Genomic DNA, 19,855 nt, shown 5'->3' on the forward strand with positions numbered 1-19,855 from the left:
TGCCTCTTCTAAACTGTTTCATTACCCTTTTCAGCCTTTATTACTTAGGGTGATACCAAAATATAAGTGAATTAAGATACACCAAAATAGAGTGATGTTTAATACAGAGTCTGAAAATTGTGGACAGCAAGGGTGAGAGAGTGATAAATTAGTTTACTAGGAAAACTATGTAATAAAGAGGAATAAGAAAAAAAAATCACACTATTTATATTTTCAGAAGGAAGAGTTTCCAGGATGGTTTTATTAAAAGTCCCATGCTGTGTATAAACATACAAGTGATGAGAAAAACATTAACTTGAAACATGCACTTATCTGGCATTCTCTAAAATACCATTATACAAGTTTTCATTTACTTAGAAAAATACCCACTAAAACAATCACAGTTTTTCTTAAAAGATTTTAAAAAAACGTGTTGGCCAGAACAAAGTCCAGAGAATAAACAAGATTCTGAATTGCATGTCAAAAAAACTGTACAAGGTTGTACATAAAACTATAGCTTACAAAAGCCTCGGGTATAGTAAGAATACTGAATTAAGATTTCCAAAGTTCTATTTACCAATATCTATTAATAAAATCCTTATGAAATAATTGACTTAGAAAAAGTGAAATGCTCATGATTTCAGAGTGTATAGAAAATACTAAATATCACTTTCTGAAATAAAGTGTACTCAAAACAGCACAACATGTAGTCTAGAATCAAAATTTCTGTCATTCATTTAAACTTTGCCATGTATTGCCATAATGGCTTAAGCATAAAATTTCTCTTGCATTAATAATGTTCAAAACTAGATTTCAGATCACTTCATAGTTTTGTTTTTTATCTTTTGAATTATAGCCAGTTTTAAAATCAGTTCTAGGGGATAAATCATGTCTTTTTTTTCTTGCCTTATCAATTAAATTACTTCACTAGAATGTAGGAGTTTGGTGCTTTTCTCATATCTTTTAGAAATTAACATACTCCATAGGCAATAAAAATAATAACAACCAAGAACGTTTTAAGTTAATTTTCATGTTTCTGTGACTAACCCTTGCTTTGGGGAGATGAATCTTAAAATCAAGTAATGAGTGTGGAATAAATCAGGTTACTAATTGAATCATCAAGCCAGTTGGCAGTTTTAAGGCTTATACATCAGCATATTAGAAACAGGATGTATTCCTATTCCTTTCCCCTTTTCTGTGGGAAACGAGAGGCTATGCAACTATTGGCATTCCATATTTTAGATTAGACAGTACTTAATACTTGGAAAATCCTATTCCAAGCTCTTAGAATGATTGCAATGTTATAAGTAGTCTACTTATTGGATATAATATTTTCAGATTGATAAACAGATGACGGTATTTCATCTAGAGAGAGAGCTAGGTCAGTATTGTTTTAGAATGAGAATGAAATGATTCACTGGCGCCTGCAAACATCTAAATACATGTGGCCATGAGGCTGCAAATGGGTTCATCTCGTGAAGATTAAAGATAACTCATTTTAAATTCTGCTAACTGACAGTACTATTCTTGAGGAAAGTGGTTAAGTTCCGAATTTTTAACTTATGCTTTTTTAAAATCTAATTGAGATGTACACTTCAGTCAAAGAAAACCAGAGGGGGAAGCACTGAGACTGAAATAACACTTTTGTTGACTAGCAGACTTCACTCAAATATGCCTTTTGGTCTCATCAGTTGGCATGGTTGCTAAGATCAAACAAATGAAACGGAAGCTGTACTCTTCATAACATACAGACTTGGTATGTGTGCTGTTAGAGTTATTCTGTGTGGTCTGCAGCCAGAAGTTACACTGTAACTACCATATGCAGGCCGGATATTCATACTGTGCTCCGTGGACTAAATCACACTATAAGGTGTTAACACTGTACCTGAAGACTTTTCCATTTCAAAAAAGGTTCTGCTTCTCTAATTCATTGTATTTTCCAATACCAGTTCCTAAGCATCATGAAGTGGTACCTAAAAGCAAGGTACTGGAAAATCATCACATCGTGTCGTATTTGGTCTTAATATAAGACATCAGAACACATCTCTAACAACAGTGAGTCCTTCAGAACCGAGGCCTGACTTAAGAGTTTCGAAATCAGGTGAAATGGGATTAGCAAGGTTAGCTGGTTCTCAAGACCTGCTGATTCACTCCTGGCCTGTGCCTTTGAGTGTGTTACTGTCAGAGGTAATTGCAATACTGCTAAATGTGTGTAACAGTTCATGACCCTGTGTGCTTTTTGCTGGACTCTGCAAAGTTTAAATGTTAGTGACAGAACATAGACTAGCTTCTGAACGTGCTTTGCTTGTTTTGTTTTGAAAGAACAAAAAACAGCTGTCAGTGAATGCTTTAAGAAAGATTTAAGAAAGAAGTAACTCCAAGGTCCTGAAAATGGTTTCCCGTATTGCCAGAAGAATTTCAGTGCTTTTTTAGTAAAACACTTGCATATAATACGTTAAATTTCATCGCATGTGTGCACCAGGAAAAAAATTCCGAACCTTGTGGAGATCCCCATGGAAAATATTGGGGAAACAATACAAATAGAATATAAAAAAACAAAACACCATTAAATTTGCATATCTGATGTCAAGATGCTGAGGTAATATTGACTGCTTAAAAAAAAAAAAACCCCACCAATCTTTGCCGCTGTTATTGCTGAAAAAGACATTAATACTGATTGAGTTACCTTACTATATCAAAAGTGGGAGGGAGAGTTTCATGAACATTTACTCCTGCTGTTTAAAACAAGTAAAAGAATGTAGGTAAATGGGAAAATATAAAACTACAGTTATGGTCTTATCCTTTCTATCTGGAGTGAGGGAGACAGTCTGACCCCAGTGGGATTTATTACTTAGCCTTTTCGTGGTTGTCCCTTCGTGAATTTTTTGAAGTTAATTGTTACCACATACTCAGAGTCTATTCCAAGTGAACCCTTACAAATAAAATTCACAAGTTCTTAATAAATAGTTGCAGTTCCTCCTGGAAGATGCTGGGTAAAGTGCAGACAGAAGCACCATAGAAGCCCTGTTGGCTGGCTGTATGGCTAGCCTAAATTCGGATTTGATAGCCCACTTCATTCAGAGTGCTGAGATCAGCCACCTTCTTTTCAGGCAGTGCAGGCCTAAGGGTAAAAGAAAGATGGTAGGCGAGAGGGGAAGGGATACAGAAAGATCATTTAGTATTGTCAAGGACCTCTACCCTTTTGGTATTTGACCCCCCACCAGCCTTAGCTCCCAACTCCACCTCTTGTTTCTGAAGTCCACCTTTATAGGTTTTTTTTTTTTTTTTTTTTTTTTTTTGCAGTATGCGGGCCTCTCACTGCTGTGGCCTCTCCCGTTGCGGAGCACAGGCTCCGGACGCGCAGGCCTAGCGGCCATGGCTCACGGGCTTAGTTGCTCCGCGGCATGTGGGATCTTCCCGGACCAGGGCACGAACCCGTGACCCCTGCATCGGCAGGCGGATTCTCAACCACTTCGCCACCAGGGAAGCCCACCTTTATAGGTTTTAAGGAACCTTTTAATAGGCTTTCAATGTAGAGTTCAAAAAAAATTTACAGGTTGCTGAATGAGTTTGTTCAACTTTAAGCCTGAATTTGGTCACACTAACTTCTGAAACCTAGTTTCTGTAAACCTCGCAAGGGTCTAAAAAAGTTTGACTACAGTAGAACTGACCATCTGAACCAAATTCTCCTAGAAACCTTGGCCTCCTCGTGTACAGTGCCCTGGGGAAGCCCAGCACCTACAAGATGTCTCAGGTGACTCAGGTTCTTGTGGAGATTCTCAGTCACTATTCCAGGCTTGAGGATATAAAATCAGGATGAATCTTTTAGAATTCATCTGTAAAAGCAGGTCAGTGTGGAAAATCATTCAGTGGCAAATCACCTCTCTTCCCTAAATACATTTTCTCAAGCACTTTCCAATATGACAGTGCACCCAAGCATTCATAGGAAGTTGTAAGAAAGTACTTCAAGGTGGGGAAAGAAATCATTCAGTAGCACATCATCTGTCTTCATTAAAGATACTTCCTAGGTGACTTCCCAATATAAAATCATACCTAAGTGTTCTCATGATTTATCTCACAATTTTTTCCATTTTTAAAATGAGCCTCCTCCTCACCTTCTTTGGTAAGACATAACCCAGATTGTAAACCAGTATGTCTGAGTTCTAATTGAAAAGTTTCACGTTTTTACAAGAAGATCAAAGACATTTTTAGGTTACACTTGAATCTTGTCTTAAGTGTTGAAAAAAGGAGAGACCAGGGCTTCCCTGGTGGCGCAGTGGTTGAGAATCCGCCTGCCGATGCAGGGGACACGGGTTCGTGCCCCGGTCTGGGAAGATCCCACATGCCGCGGAGCGGCTGGGCCCGTGAGCCATGGCCGCTGAGCCTGTGCTCCACAACAGTGAGAGGCCCGCGTATTGCAAAAAAAAAAAAAAAAACCAACAAAAGTTTCTTGGTTTACACCTTTGAAAGATTTCCTGGCAGTAAATTTGTTTTTCCCCTGGCATGAATGTGGCCCAACTCATTCAGTGTTGCTAGAACAAGAAATCAACAGCTAGGCTAGGGTGCTGCTCGATAAAGGACACCAGGCTTAGTTTCGGCAACAAATTCTACCACCCCTCACATTCTCATTCTCTCTCTCCTTGGCCCTCCCTCTCCCCTCTTCCTCCCTCTCTCCCTCCCTTTCTTGTTTTCAGAGATGTCCCATTTCTGAATAGTCATTAACAGTCTATGATCATCCCCTCTGAAACTAGATTATCCAAAGTGGTACAGAAACCCCCTCCCTGACCTGCTACTTGGCACTACTAAAGTAACTTGTAACCTTTCTTGTCTCCGTTGCACGGGGCTTACTTCTCAGCTGGACCACGTGCCCTGCTTTACCGATCAGGAATCATGCCTCTCATTCCTTTGTGTATCTCCTCATGGTGCCCAGGATACACAGATGATGCTGATAAATATGGTCGACTGTGGGTAGAACTCCCAATACTTCCTTGCCTGCACCCTTCATTGTATCAAAGAGCCTAAGGCTTCTGACCTTCAGGGCAATGGTGTCCTCCAGCGCATACATGCCCTAGAGATGAGCCATTCCCTATAAACAGAGCCACTGCCTCAGGCCTGGTAGAGTGGCTCCCAGGGACCACTGCAAGAGCCATTCTTGAGTTGACGGCTAAAGGGAGCACGCTTTTGCTTGAGGATTCAACTTGAACTTATATTTCTGCCCTAGTCCTTGGCCAACTAATGTGGGGAGAACTAGGGTTTTTGCAGACAAGCCAGGTTCACAGTCCGTATGTATCAGTATCTTGTTCATTTTGTCATAAAGCCTGAAAGAAGTCTGTTTTGTCTCCTTGCCTGGCGTGGTGCTGTCTTTACAAATAGCTAATATGAGACTTTCTCCCTCAAGGGGACTCCCCTTAAGTTAGCATCAGCCTAAGGCAAATGTGGTTAGAAAGGTAAATTACACCCGCCTCCGCAGTGTGCCCCACTTTTAGAAAATTCAGTAGTCAAAAATCCACTGGCCGGGCTTCCCTGGTGGCGCAGTGGTTAAGAATCCACCTGCGAGGGCTTCCCTGGTGGCGCAGTGGTTGAGAACCCGCCTGCCGATGCAGGGGACACGGGTTCGTGCCCCGGTCCGGGAAGATCCCACATGCCGCGGAGCGGCTGGGCCCGTGAGCCATGGCCACTGAGCCTGCGCGTCCGGAGCCTGTGCTCCGCAACGGGAGAGGCCACAACAGTAAGAGGCCCGCGTACCACAAAAAAAAAAAAAAAAAAAAGAATCCACCTACGAATGCGGGGGACACGGGTTCAAGCGCTGGTCCGGGAAGATCCCACGTGCCGCGGAGCAGCTAAGCCCATGCGCCACAACTGCTGAACCTGTGCTCTAGAGCCCGCGAGCCACAACTACTGAGCCCACATGCTGCAGCTACTGAAGCCTGCGTGCCTAGAGCCTGTGCTCCGCAACAAGAGAAGCCAGTGCAGTGAGAAGCCCGCGCACTGCAACGAAGAGTAGCCCCTGCTCACCACAACTAGAGAAAAGCCCACGTGCAGCAACGAAGACCCAATGCAGCCAAAAATAAATAAATAAATTTATTTTTTAAAAAATCCACTGGCCAAAGGATAAGCTTGAAGTACCCATGTGTATTCCTTGCTTTAGAGAAGGATTCAATAGGGATCACTCCCTATAGCAACTGAAATAATTTTCCACCATGGCAGCTCTTTAGATCTCCCGTTGCCTCTGAAAGTTTAGCAATCCCTTGTGCTCAACAAGAGAATCCCTTGCTCCACGGTCCTTGCAGCACCTACCAATTAGCTCACCCCAGTTTCCAAACCTTTCTCACACATGTTTGTTCCTGGCCTGGCATCTTCCTCGACACCAAGTCACACCTCTCCTCCTGAGACTATAAAGGTGCTGCCCTTCCTATATGAGAATAATGCTGGTAAGACCCTAGCTTCATATCATTTCTCAGGTGTTGGGATAAGTCTGCACTGACCTTATTTTCTCTCCCTCAGTCCTCTGACCAACAGCACCTGCTGGAAAGTCAGTGGCAGGACAGGCGACAGGGTAGGTGTCAAGGAGAGAACAAAGCCTACCCACTCAGCCCTGTAACGAGGGCTTCCCTGGGGTCACTGCAGCAACAGGCCACAGCCACAAACCACACGCTTGCCACCTCCTCAGAAGCCACTTTTTGGCCACTCTCCTGGCTTCCTCCTTTTGGAACCCCTCAGCCCTGAGGAACATAATTTTCCTATTTTTTGAACTTTCTGTGCCCTGAAAATTTCTCCCTTTACCTTTCCCATGTTCTGCTCTCAGCACCCTTGAAAACAGATGCACTTTAATGAGAGGCTCTTATGGGAATTCCCTGGCATCCCAGGGGTTAGGACTCAGCTCTCTCACTGCCAGGGGCCCGGGTTTGATCCCTGGTCAGGGAACTAAGATCCCATGAGCCGTGCGGTGTGACCAAACATAAATAAATAATTTGGGGCTCTTTGGCCTCCTTTTTCTAAACCTTTCCTTATCACTTCCACCAGTTCCCCACACCTTCCAGGTGCTGAGAAATCACCGTTATAAACAGCTTTTATTTATTAGGCACTTACTCTGGGCCAGGCATTGTTCTAAGCAGTTTACACGGGTGAATTCATTCTCACCATAACGTTATGGAGCTGATAGTGTTACTACCCATTTTACAGAGGAAGAAAGGGAGGCACTGAAAGTTAGGCAGCTTGCTCAAAGCAAAGTCGTGTGGTTAGCAAGTGGTGGAAACCAGAGTTCTTCCCCAGAATCTAGAGCCCATGTGCTTGACCAAGATGCAAACTGACCCCCATCCCCACGCAAAGTATCTTCCCAAGCATCTGAAGATGATATCAGGCCACTCCTGCCTCTGCACCTTGGCTTTTGGAACGCCTCCTGCATGTCTTCTTGTCATCCTTTCAAGAACCAACCCAGATGCCACTTCTCCCCTGCAGTATTTTCTGACTTCCTCTCCCCACAGCACACTGCTACTTGCTCTGTATGCACTGGTCTTTCCTTTTGTACATCTGCTAAAGAATCTCGAAGGCTGATAATCCTTGTGCCTGCCTCAGAGACTGCAAACAACTTCAGAGCAGGGATCAAGTAAATTCATCTGTGAATCCCCACTGTGGCACCTGCACCTCTCAATAAATTTTGGTCTAGTTCTGACTAACGTGTAAATGGCTGATAGGACTTCACATTCTGTTACGTTTGTCATGGGATATTTTTATTTTAACAAAGTCCTAAGCCAGGAATTCAAGCCACCACGACACCATTCGAAGAAGTAACAAGTAGGAAGAATTTTTTTTTTTCTGTGTAAGAGAGGCTTTACCTTATCTCCGAAAGCTATTTGGGGAAGCTGCCTACTTGGTACAGCTGAATGTGGTTCTGCAACGACAGACAGCTTGGGGGCTTCCAATGGAAAGGGACTAAGCTGTCTCCTTCCTCTGTATCTCCACCCTTCCCACCTCCCCCCAAGAGCCCAGAACCCAGAAGAGGAAAAAAAAAAAATGTTAACACTGGCAGAAAATGAGTTAAACTGAGATTCCTGATGACCTATCCGTAAGGTGAAACCCTTTTCTTGCTCAGCAACACTGGCTACAATTTCCTGGCCTGGCGAAGGGCAGAAGTGGGTTATCACAGCATGCCACCTGCCCATGGACCTAGCCAGAATTACTGTTCAGTCCTTGCCAGCTCATCTCAGGGCCAGAGCTGGGGGAGCTATTGAGTATGGAGAGGCCTCTTCCAAGTGCTCCCCTGGCTATAATTAGAATATTGCAAGGGGGGTTATTTTTAAGAAATACAAGCACCAGGATGATGATTCAGCCAGGTCTGCGCTTGCCCAGAACCTCGCATCAGATCCAGGGTTATTATTTTAGAACAATATATTTCTCCAAACCCCTCCCCAGTCCAGTCAAGGAAAAGAAATCAAAGGATTCTCCTTCGGAAAGCTCTCGGGCACCTTCTACTTTAGGGGAAGCGGGGTAGGGACTTCACGTTTCCTTTGATGCGCTTGGTGGATAGCAAAGGGGGCACTCCTCTCCGAGCACAAATGGAAAAATCCCAGCCTCAACTGTATCCAGGGTGAACCAGGGTGACAGCTTGATGGCCTGGTCCCAGGTCCACCCTCAGGCCTGCATCCCAGGAGTCAGCTGCAGCGGGGCTGTGCAGAGGGGGAGGTGAGCTGGGGAGGACAGGCCAACTGTTCCACGGAGAAGGCATTCTGTGAGACGCACCGCTGCTATTCACCACACACCCTAGTGTTCGCGAACTACACCTCGACAGTTCGGGCACAGTGAACCATCTCCAGGTGGCACATGGTGTCTTTCACAAACCCTGAGGCAGCCTCAGGGCCGAGGAAGAGCTCGGCTAGATTTGATGTTGGCGTTGAAGCCGCAAGAAGCATCAGAACCAGAAAGTGATGGCAGCATGTCGGGGACAGAAGCGCGGACAACATCATATCCTGGGGCTGAACGAGTTGGCGTGTGTCTGTGTGACACTGGCTTTCGGGAAAGAAGCAGTAAGTGGAGGAAAAGCCTACGGGGTTTTCCCTAAAAGCACCCAGTCCCCTTTCTGTCCCTCTGACTAAGGGCTGTGTCTGGGGCATCTCCTCTCCTCACGTCTCCACTCCCCAGCCCCCAAGCTGTCACTGGGCAGGATGGGTCAGAGGGCCTGAGTGACAGCCAGACAGCAGGGCTCCTGCAACTTGCTTGCTACTTCCTCGTCCACAAGAATTCATTAAGCAGCACTCTGTGCCAAGCGCCTTGCAAGTCTTGGGGTTATCAAGACAGATGGCAGCTCAGTGGAGCCACAATCCATTCCCCTTTCTTCCAATGGAAATTCACCTCTTGCTTCTTCCCTACGAGTGTGAGATACTGACTCAGGGACAGGGCCCAGCTCTGTCCAGTTCAGGGCCGCCTGATGGGGGCGCACAGACCACCAGTCAGGCTGCTCATGCTTCTTGCTCCTGTTTCCCGAGGTCACGACCCCTCAGGGCGAGGGTGCACGTGCCCACGTTCACACCCACCGTCCTCACACACCACACGCTCGCAAGGACCAGTTTAGCTGTGATCCTTGTGGTCTCTGGGTTCCAGAAGGGGATATATGGCAAAGGAGCAATGCTAATCTCTCGGTTCTCAGTGTTAAGGCTGTGCAACGGACTAAATCAGGGATGGTGTCGGCCCAGCACTCACAAGTTCAGGGAGACCCCAGACCCTCCTCCTCTCTGGTCTCGTCTGGCAGCAGTCAGGTCAGGCCAGGCCCCGATATAGGTCTCACGGCCCATGCGGGTATGCCACTGGGATGGCGGGTGGTTCCCGCCCACCTGTCACCTTCATTCAAAGCCAGTCCTGCCCCTCGCTCACATTCCTTACTTCCCAGGACCCCAGGCACCACTGCTGGCAGCTGACAGGGTGGACAGCTGAGGCTGCCATGTGAACAGACAGGCTTGAGCCAAGAGAGATGTGGCTCTGAAGAGATCCTCCAGCCCTTTGCCCTTTCTTTCAAGGCCTCCCCAGGCAGGAGCTCTGGCCAGAGACCAAGAGCCATGGGCCACTGAGATTCCAGGGCACAGATTCCAGGCTCTGATCTCACCTCCCCTTTCCAGGGCAGGGGACCCCTGTAGGAACCCCAACCCGGCATGACTGTTTCGATCGTCAGCTCTGGAGGCTCTTGGCTCAGTCAGCCAGAGGCAGTCTTTCCCGATAAGGCCCATCACTCCATCTTGGTTTCTTCGAGCATCCCCGGGGACCCTGGACCATATGAAATCCCTTGGGGAACGAAGCAGGGCGGGCCTGAGTTGGAACTACCTTCTCTGGGCTCCTGGAAAGAAACCCCACATCATCGTGGAGGTTTTACTTCTCCCCTCCATAACCTTCCTCGTTTTCTCTCCCTCTTTGTGCCCCTGCTATGTTCCATGTGAAGGCAATTTCCCCCTTTCCCCCTTGGGGAGATTTTCTCATCTGGGGTCTATAGAGAATGACTTCTTGGGCCCCATTCAAAATATCTTTGATGTGATTAGATCATGGGACTGAACTGCTTCTCCTATGACTACATTAGGACTTCATTTAGAAATGACTTGAGGGTCTCATTCAACCGGTTGCCTGGAGGCAACTTCATGAGGCTGGTGATAGAATGGAGAAGGAATTCCCTCATCCAGCTGTGGGCCAGCAGTGAAAGGAGAACTCGCACTGGGCTGAGTAACCTCTGTGACCCTGAGGGTGTCCAGCAGGGTGAGTAAAGCCCGCTGGAGGCACGAAGTGCCCTCGAGATAAATGACAAAGAAGGGAAATCAAAGAGAAGGAAAAAAAATATTGTGAAAGGCAAAGAAGAGAGCAGAGACAGAGAGGAAAAAAGGAGGCAGGTGGGGAGAGAAGACAAAGATGGTCTCGGGGGGTCCTGAGGGACTCTTGCCCCAGTTCAGAAGAATGCCCCTTGGGGTCACTCCAGTTGGTAGGAGCTGCCTTCATGCGAACAAAGGCAGCCCAGCCAGAAAACCACAGTCCACTCACCCCCACTCCCCCGGGTTCAGGCTACAGTCAGCAGGCCAAGAGCTGTGGACTGTCAGAGACGGAAAGGACCCCAGGGAGCATCTGGGGTTCTCAGTGGAAGCAGCTTAGGTGGAATGGTTCTTTACGGGGTTGGATGGTCCATAGCTTTGCAGGGCATTTACCATCTTGGCTCCCAGGCCCTAATGGGGAGCATTATCACTGTGATCAGCAAACCCCTCCCCTCCCACTGCACTTCTAACCCTTCTCCCCCAGGGGGCGCCTGTTGAGAACCTCTGTGAACACCCCTCAGTGAGGAGCTAAGCCGGGACTGAGGCCCAGAGTTGTAGAGGAGTTGATTCGAGTTCGCAAAAGGCCTTTTACACCTAGATCTCAACCTCCAACTCCCTGACTCTGTAAGACCTTCAGGCAACAACCTGGCTGTTCTGTGTGGACGCTTCTCTAAACACTCCTAGAGGAGCAGCGAGTACGAGAAAGGACTCGTGGGTGGAGGGGTGGAGGGGTGGAGGAGTCCCTATTTCTCTCTTGAAACTTTGTCTCAGCTGACACTAAGGTAGTCACTGCTACTTGCCCTTCTCCCACTCAGCTGACTCTCTGTCAACCCAGTGACACGGATCCTCCTTCCTAGAAGGATTATTCAGACATGTGCAAAAATGGAGAGGAATGCAGGGCTGGAAGTAGCTCCAGCTGCAGGGAGGTGGTGGCTGAGGATAGAAAGCCACTAAAATTATCCACGCACAGACAGGGGCTGGGGCCCCACAGCTGATGGGCCTCTTGCCTGTTATGGTAATTTTCCACCCTTTGGGCCACTCCCCGGCCTCACTGTGGCACCCAACACACTTAGAAATGACTTGATGGCCTTAGGTAACGCTGAAATAATAACACGGTGAGAATCAGCAAACCCTTGCCAGTCCTGACCCTGCTACAGTAGGGTGCCCAAAGTTTGATGGAGTTATTGGGTCATGATGAAATGTGTCACTTTCTCGTTTCCTAGCCAAAAGCAAGATCACCTGGAGAAAAGCCTGCTTGGTGAGGGCCATGGGTGGAAGCTGAGAAGCTGCTTTTCTCCAGACACACCTCTAGGAACCAAGCTGTCCCGGATTCTAGTCTGTTGCAATGGCGGAGGCTGGGAGCTGGAGAGGGATGGAGGGGCTTGGTGCTCAGTTCTTCCCGTGGTCCCCACCTCTCACAGCCTCCATTTTACTCTCATCTCCTGCATCTCTCTTCCCTCTCTTCCTACATGGTGGCCCCGTCATCCCTCACCCAGCCCTGCAACCCAGAAGTCAGGGTTTAGGAGGAACCGGGGAGAGACTCTTCCCTCCTTGTAACTCCTCCATCCACTGTGAAACTGCAGCCAAGATATCTGCCCTCTAGATTCCTCTCCTGACCTCCAAACACTAGGAGAAAAGAAGCGGCAGGGGCTTCCACCACCAAGAATAACCGTGGTCTTACTGGATTTGCTCACATCAAATTGTCCGTAAGAACCCACAAGCCACCTGGGTTCCCTTGATGGGCAAACAACCAAGGCCACCTGGCCCTAATTGTGAAAAAAACATCCCCATATTCTGACCCTTGCGAGGAGTTTACGAAGGAAGAATCCTGGGAACCAGTGCTCTGCCCAGAAGAAAGGGCTGCGGAGAAGGGTCTTGAGTCCAAGGGATTCAGAGGCTGGTTGCAGCGACTCTTCACCATTTTGGAAAAGTTTACATTTTCACTGAACCACGAGCCGCCGCCATCCGTGTGCTCCTGGGGCCTGCTTGGCTACAGCTGGGACCAATTCAGGGCATGAAGGAGGCTGGTGGCATTGAATCTCATCTCCCCAGCACGTCTTCCTTCCTGACCCCTCGGTGACTACCGCCCTCTCTCCCTAGTCTTTCTCCCGCTTCCCAGGCCCACTCCCACGCCTCAGGACGGTGGGCCCTGACACTAGAGGGTGGCTTTGCACTCACATCCTAGGCAGTCTAACAGCCGTCCTCTGCAGGCACCGGTGTGCTTGCACGCCTTGGCTGCACGACAAAGCAGCTGCAGATTAGAGCAGGGGCACGGCCTGGGGGATAACCAAGAACAGGATTTCTCTATGTGGCCCATAGGAGAAAGACCACTTGGGTTCCTCCCAGAGTGACTTCAGTGGGGCCCAACCACGGGGCCAGGCCTCGGTCACACCCTCTAACCTCAGCCCAGCAACCTCATTATCCAGAGGCCCAGGCAGGGCTGAGCCCCTAAACCACACTCAGTGGCCTCATCTGCCCCTTTCAGCAGACGCAGGACCTTCATCTTGACGGTCTGGTTTGTTTTTATCTTTTTGCGGTACGCGGGCCTCTCACTGTTGCAGAGCACAGGCTCCGGACGCGCAGGCTCAGCGGCCACGGCTCACGGGCCCAGCCGCTCCGCGGCATGTGGGATCTTCCCAGACCGGGTCACGAACCCGTGTCCCCTGCATCGGCAGGCGGATTCTCAACCGCTGCACCACCAGGGAGGCCCTTTTTTTTTTTTTTTTTTTTGAAGTCCAGCCTCAGATCAGTTCTCCCACATTGACTGATCAAACGGTGGCTCTCCAGGTGTGGTCCCTGGACCGGCATCGGCGTCACCAGGGGACTTGTGAGAAGGGCACCTTCTCAGGCCCCACCCAGATCTGCTGAATCAGGAGGGCTGGGGGCAGGGCCCGGAAACCTGTTTGAACAAGCCCTCCGGGTGGTTCTAGGTTTGCTCAAGCTTGAGAACAGGGGTATAGGATCCTTCTGTCTTTCCTCAGATGGGCCCTGTGTGCAGCCCTTTTTTCACCCTGTACTGATAACCCACCTCCTCACTCCCACCAGGTGACTCGGCCTCCTTCCCCGGCAGGATCAAAGCCGTCCGATGGACGGTTGTCAACTTCTACCTCCTCACCCCCCTTAAACCCTCCCTCCCTCTTCCCCACTGTTCCCTGCAGGCACAGGCGTACGTACGCCTCCACACTCCTGATCCTTTCTCTTGCCCTCTGTTTCTTCCACATCTGCTACGCTGGGTCTTCTTCCTCTGGCCCGCTCAGGACCCTGACATCACTTCTTTTCTCTCCTTTCTCTCCCTTCTTTCCTTGCAAATTTATCCAGCTGTTGTTTCAACTGTCACTTCTGAGGAGACGGCTCTAAGAGCATGATCTCTCTTTCCCAACCTCCTCCAACTCCAGATCTGCATTTCCAGCAACTTCTACAACAAACACTCCGCTCCCTGGGTGCCTAAGAAGTACCTCAAAGTCCACAGTCCAAACTCAAATTCACCTTCTTACCCCACTCACACCACCAGCACTACCACCACCATCACCAGCAGCTTGTCATCCTCACTTTTGTCTCTACAACCAGCTTCTAAGATCTTATTGGCTTTACCATCCCTGGGCAATCACAGTAACTTTTTCTGGTTAAAAACTTAGTATACTTTGGACCGCAAAGTTCCTGTGGATCCAAGTAAAACGACTCGGACAGGAATCGCCTTAAAAACCAGCGGCTGCCATTCTGTGCATAAATCCGTCAGGTAGAATGCCTAGGGTTTCCATGTACCCTGGACGCCAGAGTCTCAAGAAAGACCTTATGGACGGCTCAACGTTTGCTGAAGAGTGGGAGCCCCTCAGGAAAGGACTCAGGCCTCCACGGGCAGAAAGGATAATCTATCAGATTAAAGGGTCCCCTCCCCTGCTTCAGGAGCCACCAGAGTCCCATTTCTGGGTCACTCACTCTATGCCAAATGATCCTCTGGGAAGGGCTTACATGTCCATAGTCCTGTGAGACAACTGCTACTTTGTTCAGGGACAGCAATGAATGGATGTTAGAATCAGAGAGGAGGAGAGACAGGGTTAGGGTCAGGGTCAAGGGTGCTAGTCAGCATCAGGGGCAGGAACAGGGTCAGAGGCCATGTATGAAAGGCTTGAAGCCATCCTGCTCCCTAAAAGGACACATTGGGCTTCCCTGGTGGCGCAGTGGTTGAGAGTCCTCCTGCCGGTACGGGGGAACACGGGTTCGTGTCCCGGTCCGGGAAGATCCCACGTGCCGCGGAGCGGCTGGGCCCGTGAGCCATGGCCGCTGGGCCTGCGCATCTGGAGCCTGTGCTCCACAACGGGAGAGGCCACGACAGTGAGAGGCCCGTGTATCGCAAAAAAATAATAATAATTAAAAAATAAAAATACCCAAAAAAGGACACACCTATGCTGAAACCACCCCGACTGACCTTCAGCTACAGGAGCACCTTCCTCAGAGCTGACAACACCTGGTCCTGTCCTAGTCTTCCAAAAACAGAACCAATGCTGCCCTCCCCCGCCACCTTCCCAGAGTCAAGAGATCTGGGTTCTAGCCCCAGTGCCATCACTGGCCAGCTACACGACACAGCGAAAGATGACAAACCTTTTCTGTGCTCTGGTTTCTTCATCTAAAAAGGAAGACCGTAAAACTCTCCCTTCTCCCTCTACGGAGCTGATGTGCCAATAATACGCTTGCGCACAGCAGTTCACCATTAACAAATTGCTCTCATGACGCCTTCTAACTTGATCCTTACCGCACCTTGTGATACAGGCAAGAAAAACATTTTCATCCTCTTTGACGGATGAGGAAACTAAGGCTCCCGAAGGATTTGCCCAGGCTGCAAGGCTAATAGGCAGCAGAGCCGGGGTCCAAGCTTGACCTCTGTGCCCTGTACCACTCGGTCCCCTACACGGTGAGAACCCACGTGACAGACACAGCTGCTGCTGGTATTAATCAAAGTAGTAGTTTTTCCCAGTGTAATTATGACCCGCATATCTGCCAGTGGATTATCACTGGTTACTTTGGGTAGCCTCAGCATCTCCAATCCATCATTTCTTAAATGGGTCATTTTGAACTAAGATGCAGGTGTGAAACCACTAGCTTCAGGGCTAAAACGGGAGGATACAGTCAACCAGGGAAGAGGATGAGCCTAGTGGTATTTCTGATGCCACCATCCATGGAGGGCGATTGCGCTTTCTGCTGGGCACAGAAGGCTAAGGTTTTAGGCAAGTTCATCACTTCTAACAATCTCATTTTGGGGGTGAGAGAACTTGAGCCCGGAAAGGCTGCACGACATGCCGAAGGCCCCACAGCTCCTTAAGCAGCTGAGCTGGCTCCAGACATGGGTTTCCTAACTCTAAGGCCAATGCTCCTTCCATGCTGCCGGGATTTCGTACTGTCCTCCGTCTCACACCATCCGGGGCTTATCCCTCCAACTGTGTCTACCTCTGACAGGAGGGTAAGAGCACTGGGAGTGATGTGCATGGTGGATCCTCTTCCATAAGAGATGCCACCGGACGAGAGGCAGATCTCTTGGAGATCACCATTTGGTTCAAATGCCGAGCCCAGGACACAACTTCATCCCCAAGGGCCAGGACAACCTCCCAAACGTGTGTGCTGGGCCTTAATTTGGGAAAGAGAAAATACTACTCACGATTTGTCTCGCCTGCCGAGCCGTCTTGGGGGGCTTGCCTGCCTCCTTCGGGGGGACAGTGATTTTCCCCGGCTTCTCACTTGGGTTGGAGAGTGAGCACTTGCAGGTTTCAGGATCTGGAGGAGATACGAGGAGTTACCACGCTGCTTCCTAACAGACCCGCCCTCATGCCTCCCTACAGCCCAGCATCTCAACCCCTGCCCATTCATGATCCCGGGGTTTAGAAGGCCCTGAGCTGGAGACCTCCTCCTGACACACAGATGTGCTTCTCTCGTGCTGCACTGACAAGAAGCACTTGTCAAGAGGTTCCACTTCCCAGAGGATGATAGGATTACCTTGTGCCCCTTTCCCCACGGCAGAGAGAGGAGCAGGGCCCAATGTCTCAGCCTCCTGGGGCTGTTTGGTTGCTCAGAAATTTCCCCTCTCGCGAAGGCGAAGTCCCATGCACGTTGCCCCAGAAGCCAATTGGTTCCTTTTCTGACCCGCCCACCCCATACGCATGCGCAGAGTGGGTCCAGCTGATCGAGAATCTCCATTACAGGTGCTGCCGAGTGAAGTCCCCAGGCGCTAAACACAACCAAGCCTGAATTCGGCATAATCCCTTGCCCCTGCGGGGCTCGGCATACACACAGGCTTTCTCTCTCAGTGACTCCACGAGCTCTGGAGGAGCAGGGATAAACAGGCATCCTGTCACCTTGGAAGTGACATGGTGGAAGGAAGAAGGGCTTATGAGTGTAGTTTATATAAAGCCAGCAGAGCCGCATGCTCCTTTGTTTGCTTTTGTGACTCCAGGTCAGAATTTTATGCCAAAAGGCTCTGCAACTTACAAAGCAAAGCAGAGATAAAACACGACTCTGAAATAGATTATACAGCAGGTGACCCACTCATCCTGGCTCGCCTGAGACTTTCTTGGCTTTAAGTACTGAAAATCTCATGTCCTCAGAAACCCCTCAGTTTCAGGGAAACTGAGATGACTGGCCACTCTTATTATAAAGACAAAACAGAATAAAACAAAACTAGAGCCTTAGTATAAAATGACTAACATTTTAGATTGACTCAGAAGGAACTGCAGGCCAAGACTCTGCTTCAGCTACCACACCTAAATTGAGCTTAGCTCTAGTTTTTAAAGTAGTAAATGCAAAGAGACTTTAAACTGTCCGTGTCAAAAACTGAATGGCATTTTTTTAACAGGGTGCCTACTAAGCAAGATAACCTCAAGAAACTTTTGACCATCTCAGAAACACAGGGCACGTGGCAATAGAGAAAGAGAGAGAGGAGGAGGGAGGGAAGGGGAGAGAGAGAGAGAGAGAGAGAGAGAGAGAGAGAGAGCGCGAGAGAGCGAGGAAAGAACTCTCTTGCACTGCTCATTTGCCTCCCCTGCACCTACCTTCATTCTCATGTCCCTGGCATATTTCTCCAGCTCCTTCCTTATATCAGCCCTCAACATCTTTGAGACATTGAGGACCAGCTGCTTCCACTCGATGGGCTGAAAGCTATGAGGCTCATGGGGGACATACAACCCAATCTTGACCTTCTTGACTGTGTGCAGATATTTCTTGTAGGAGTCTTCAAAGTCAAAGATGAGGTCACTCAGAGTCCGAAAGGTCAATGGCTTGTCCATCAGCTCAGCCCTTCGGCTCATGCCCAGTGAGCCATAGCGGCCACTGCAGTAAATCCCCAGCACAACATGGTGAAAGTAGTTTCCTGAGAAGTAGGTTTTAAAGCTGATGGGGAATCGCTCGATGGAAGGCTGTCCATTGGTTAAGTATCTTAGAGAACGTGAGTCAAGGAAGAGAAAGGAGGCGTGAAGACACCAGAACTTGGGACTCCCAGGAAAGGAAAGTCAGTGGGTCCACCCCTCTGCCTCTAAGCAGGCCCAGACCTAACCTTTCCAGACCAATCCTCTTATAAAGGACTCACTGGATATCTTTGAGTACCTGCCACATGGTGCATACCAAACCAAATGAATATGGGACAAAGAGGGAAGATTTACCATCTTCTTTGGTAAATAAATAAATGCAAGCAAAACCATTAACAACGTACTTTATCCTCCCTTGGTGCTCTACAAGGGATGATAAGCTATTAAAAGTTGGTTTCTGCCATTGGAATGATGTTCTCAGTCGTTCATTCTGGCTGGAGTATGTGGGACAGACCGGGAATTGAAGGCCTCTGCGATGGTGCTCGGAGAAATGACAACCAGAACCAAGGCAAGGCAGTGGAGATGTAAAAGACACAGACCAACTGACAGGATGGGAAGGGACAGAATGGTGTCAGAATGGGTCATATCTGCACCTCATCTGCTCCTCTCATTGGCCCCAGTATACCCAGGCCAGTAGCCTTGGGTACCACAGAGAGAGCTGCCTGCAGCATCCGAACCTCAGGCTCCCTTCAGTCCCCAACCCAGCTGGTGTCACAGCTCAGCTCTCTCCACGTGTTGGCCCGTCTGGATTGAGCCACCCAGCCTCTTACCCTTAACTCGGTTTGGGCCCAGCAACCCCACATGGTGCAGCTTCACTGACTCCACACGCTGCAACCATGGACAAGAGGCACCACATCCTCAAGTCCATCTCAAAGTCTCTGGACAGCCCTGGCGTGGCCGTGGAGACTCAAAGACCCAACTCTTCTGGTGAGGGATACTGGAAATTCAAATACACTCTGCTGAAGACCACTGGTGTCTCCAGACCTTTTCTAAGGGAAATAACAATCCAGGCTCTTAACATGGTGGCTTGTGCGCGGTGAGGGCTCAGTAAGTGGGTACCATTCTCCACTCTCTGAGAACTTGTCTTCACCATTTCTTGCCCCTGCTCCAATTTACCTTCCATACAGTGGCCAGAATGATCTACTGAAGCCAAAATTTGGTACACGTCACTCTGCTGCTTAAGTTTTCAGTGTCTCTCATCTTCTCCAGGACTTGGTCCAAATCCCTCAGCAAAGTCCTGCCATGATTCAGCCCCTGGTCACCATCCCTTTGTACTGTCTCATCTCCCCCACACTCCGGGATCACACACTGACCTACAGTTGACCCGTGACATTTTTTTTGTTGTTTTTTTTTGCCTGCAGTGCAGCTTGCAGGATTAGTTCCCCAACCAGGAATTGAACCCACACCCTCAGCAGTGAAAGCGCGGAGCCCTAACCACTAGACCTCCAGGGAACTCTCAACCTGTGACATTTTTGAAGGATACACCCTGAGACCATAAAGAACCCAAAGATCTGTGCCCACTGCCCTCAGCACATACTCCCTCAGAATATGAAGTCAAATATAACTGAATATTTTAAATGACCTTTACATTACAAGGCCATGAGACCAAAGTGACCTATGAAACTTTCAAAACCAAGCTACTAAACCCACTGTCCATGACCTCATGTCTCCATCGTAGTATAACTTCTTTTATGGCTTCACTCACACATCAGTCTTATATTGTGGGGGATTTAAACCTGGCAGAGA

The 19,855-nt window shown here is 48.7% G+C and overlaps 1 protein-coding gene across 4 annotated transcripts in view; it reads right to left on the minus strand.

Annotated features, from left to right (window-relative positions):
- Positions 1 to 192: 192 nt before the first annotated feature.
- VASH2 (vasohibin 2) overlaps positions 193 to 19,855 on the minus strand; it is a 38,258-nt gene continuing 18,595 nt past the window's right edge. For 2 of the 4 annotated variants that reach the window (XM_067029982.1, XM_067029976.1), the window contains 3 exons: positions 17,798 to 18,179; positions 16,411 to 16,526; positions 193 to 3,100 (listed from right to left, as the gene is read on the minus strand). In XM_067029982.1, the coding sequence (XP_066886083.1) occupies positions 3,028 to 3,100; positions 16,411 to 16,526; positions 17,798 to 18,179 (571 nt within the window). In that variant the 3' untranslated portion in view covers positions 193 to 3,027. The remainder of the gene's footprint in view (positions 3,101 to 16,410; positions 16,527 to 17,797; positions 18,180 to 19,855) is intronic. The other 2 variants (XM_067029988.1, XM_067029995.1) reach the window with 1 other exon arrangement.

This window comes from Kogia breviceps, chromosome 1 (assembly GCF_026419965.1).
Source record: "Kogia breviceps isolate mKogBre1 chromosome 1, mKogBre1 haplotype 1, whole genome shotgun sequence".
Taxonomy (NCBI): domain Eukaryota; kingdom Metazoa; phylum Chordata; class Mammalia; order Artiodactyla; family Physeteridae; genus Kogia; species Kogia breviceps.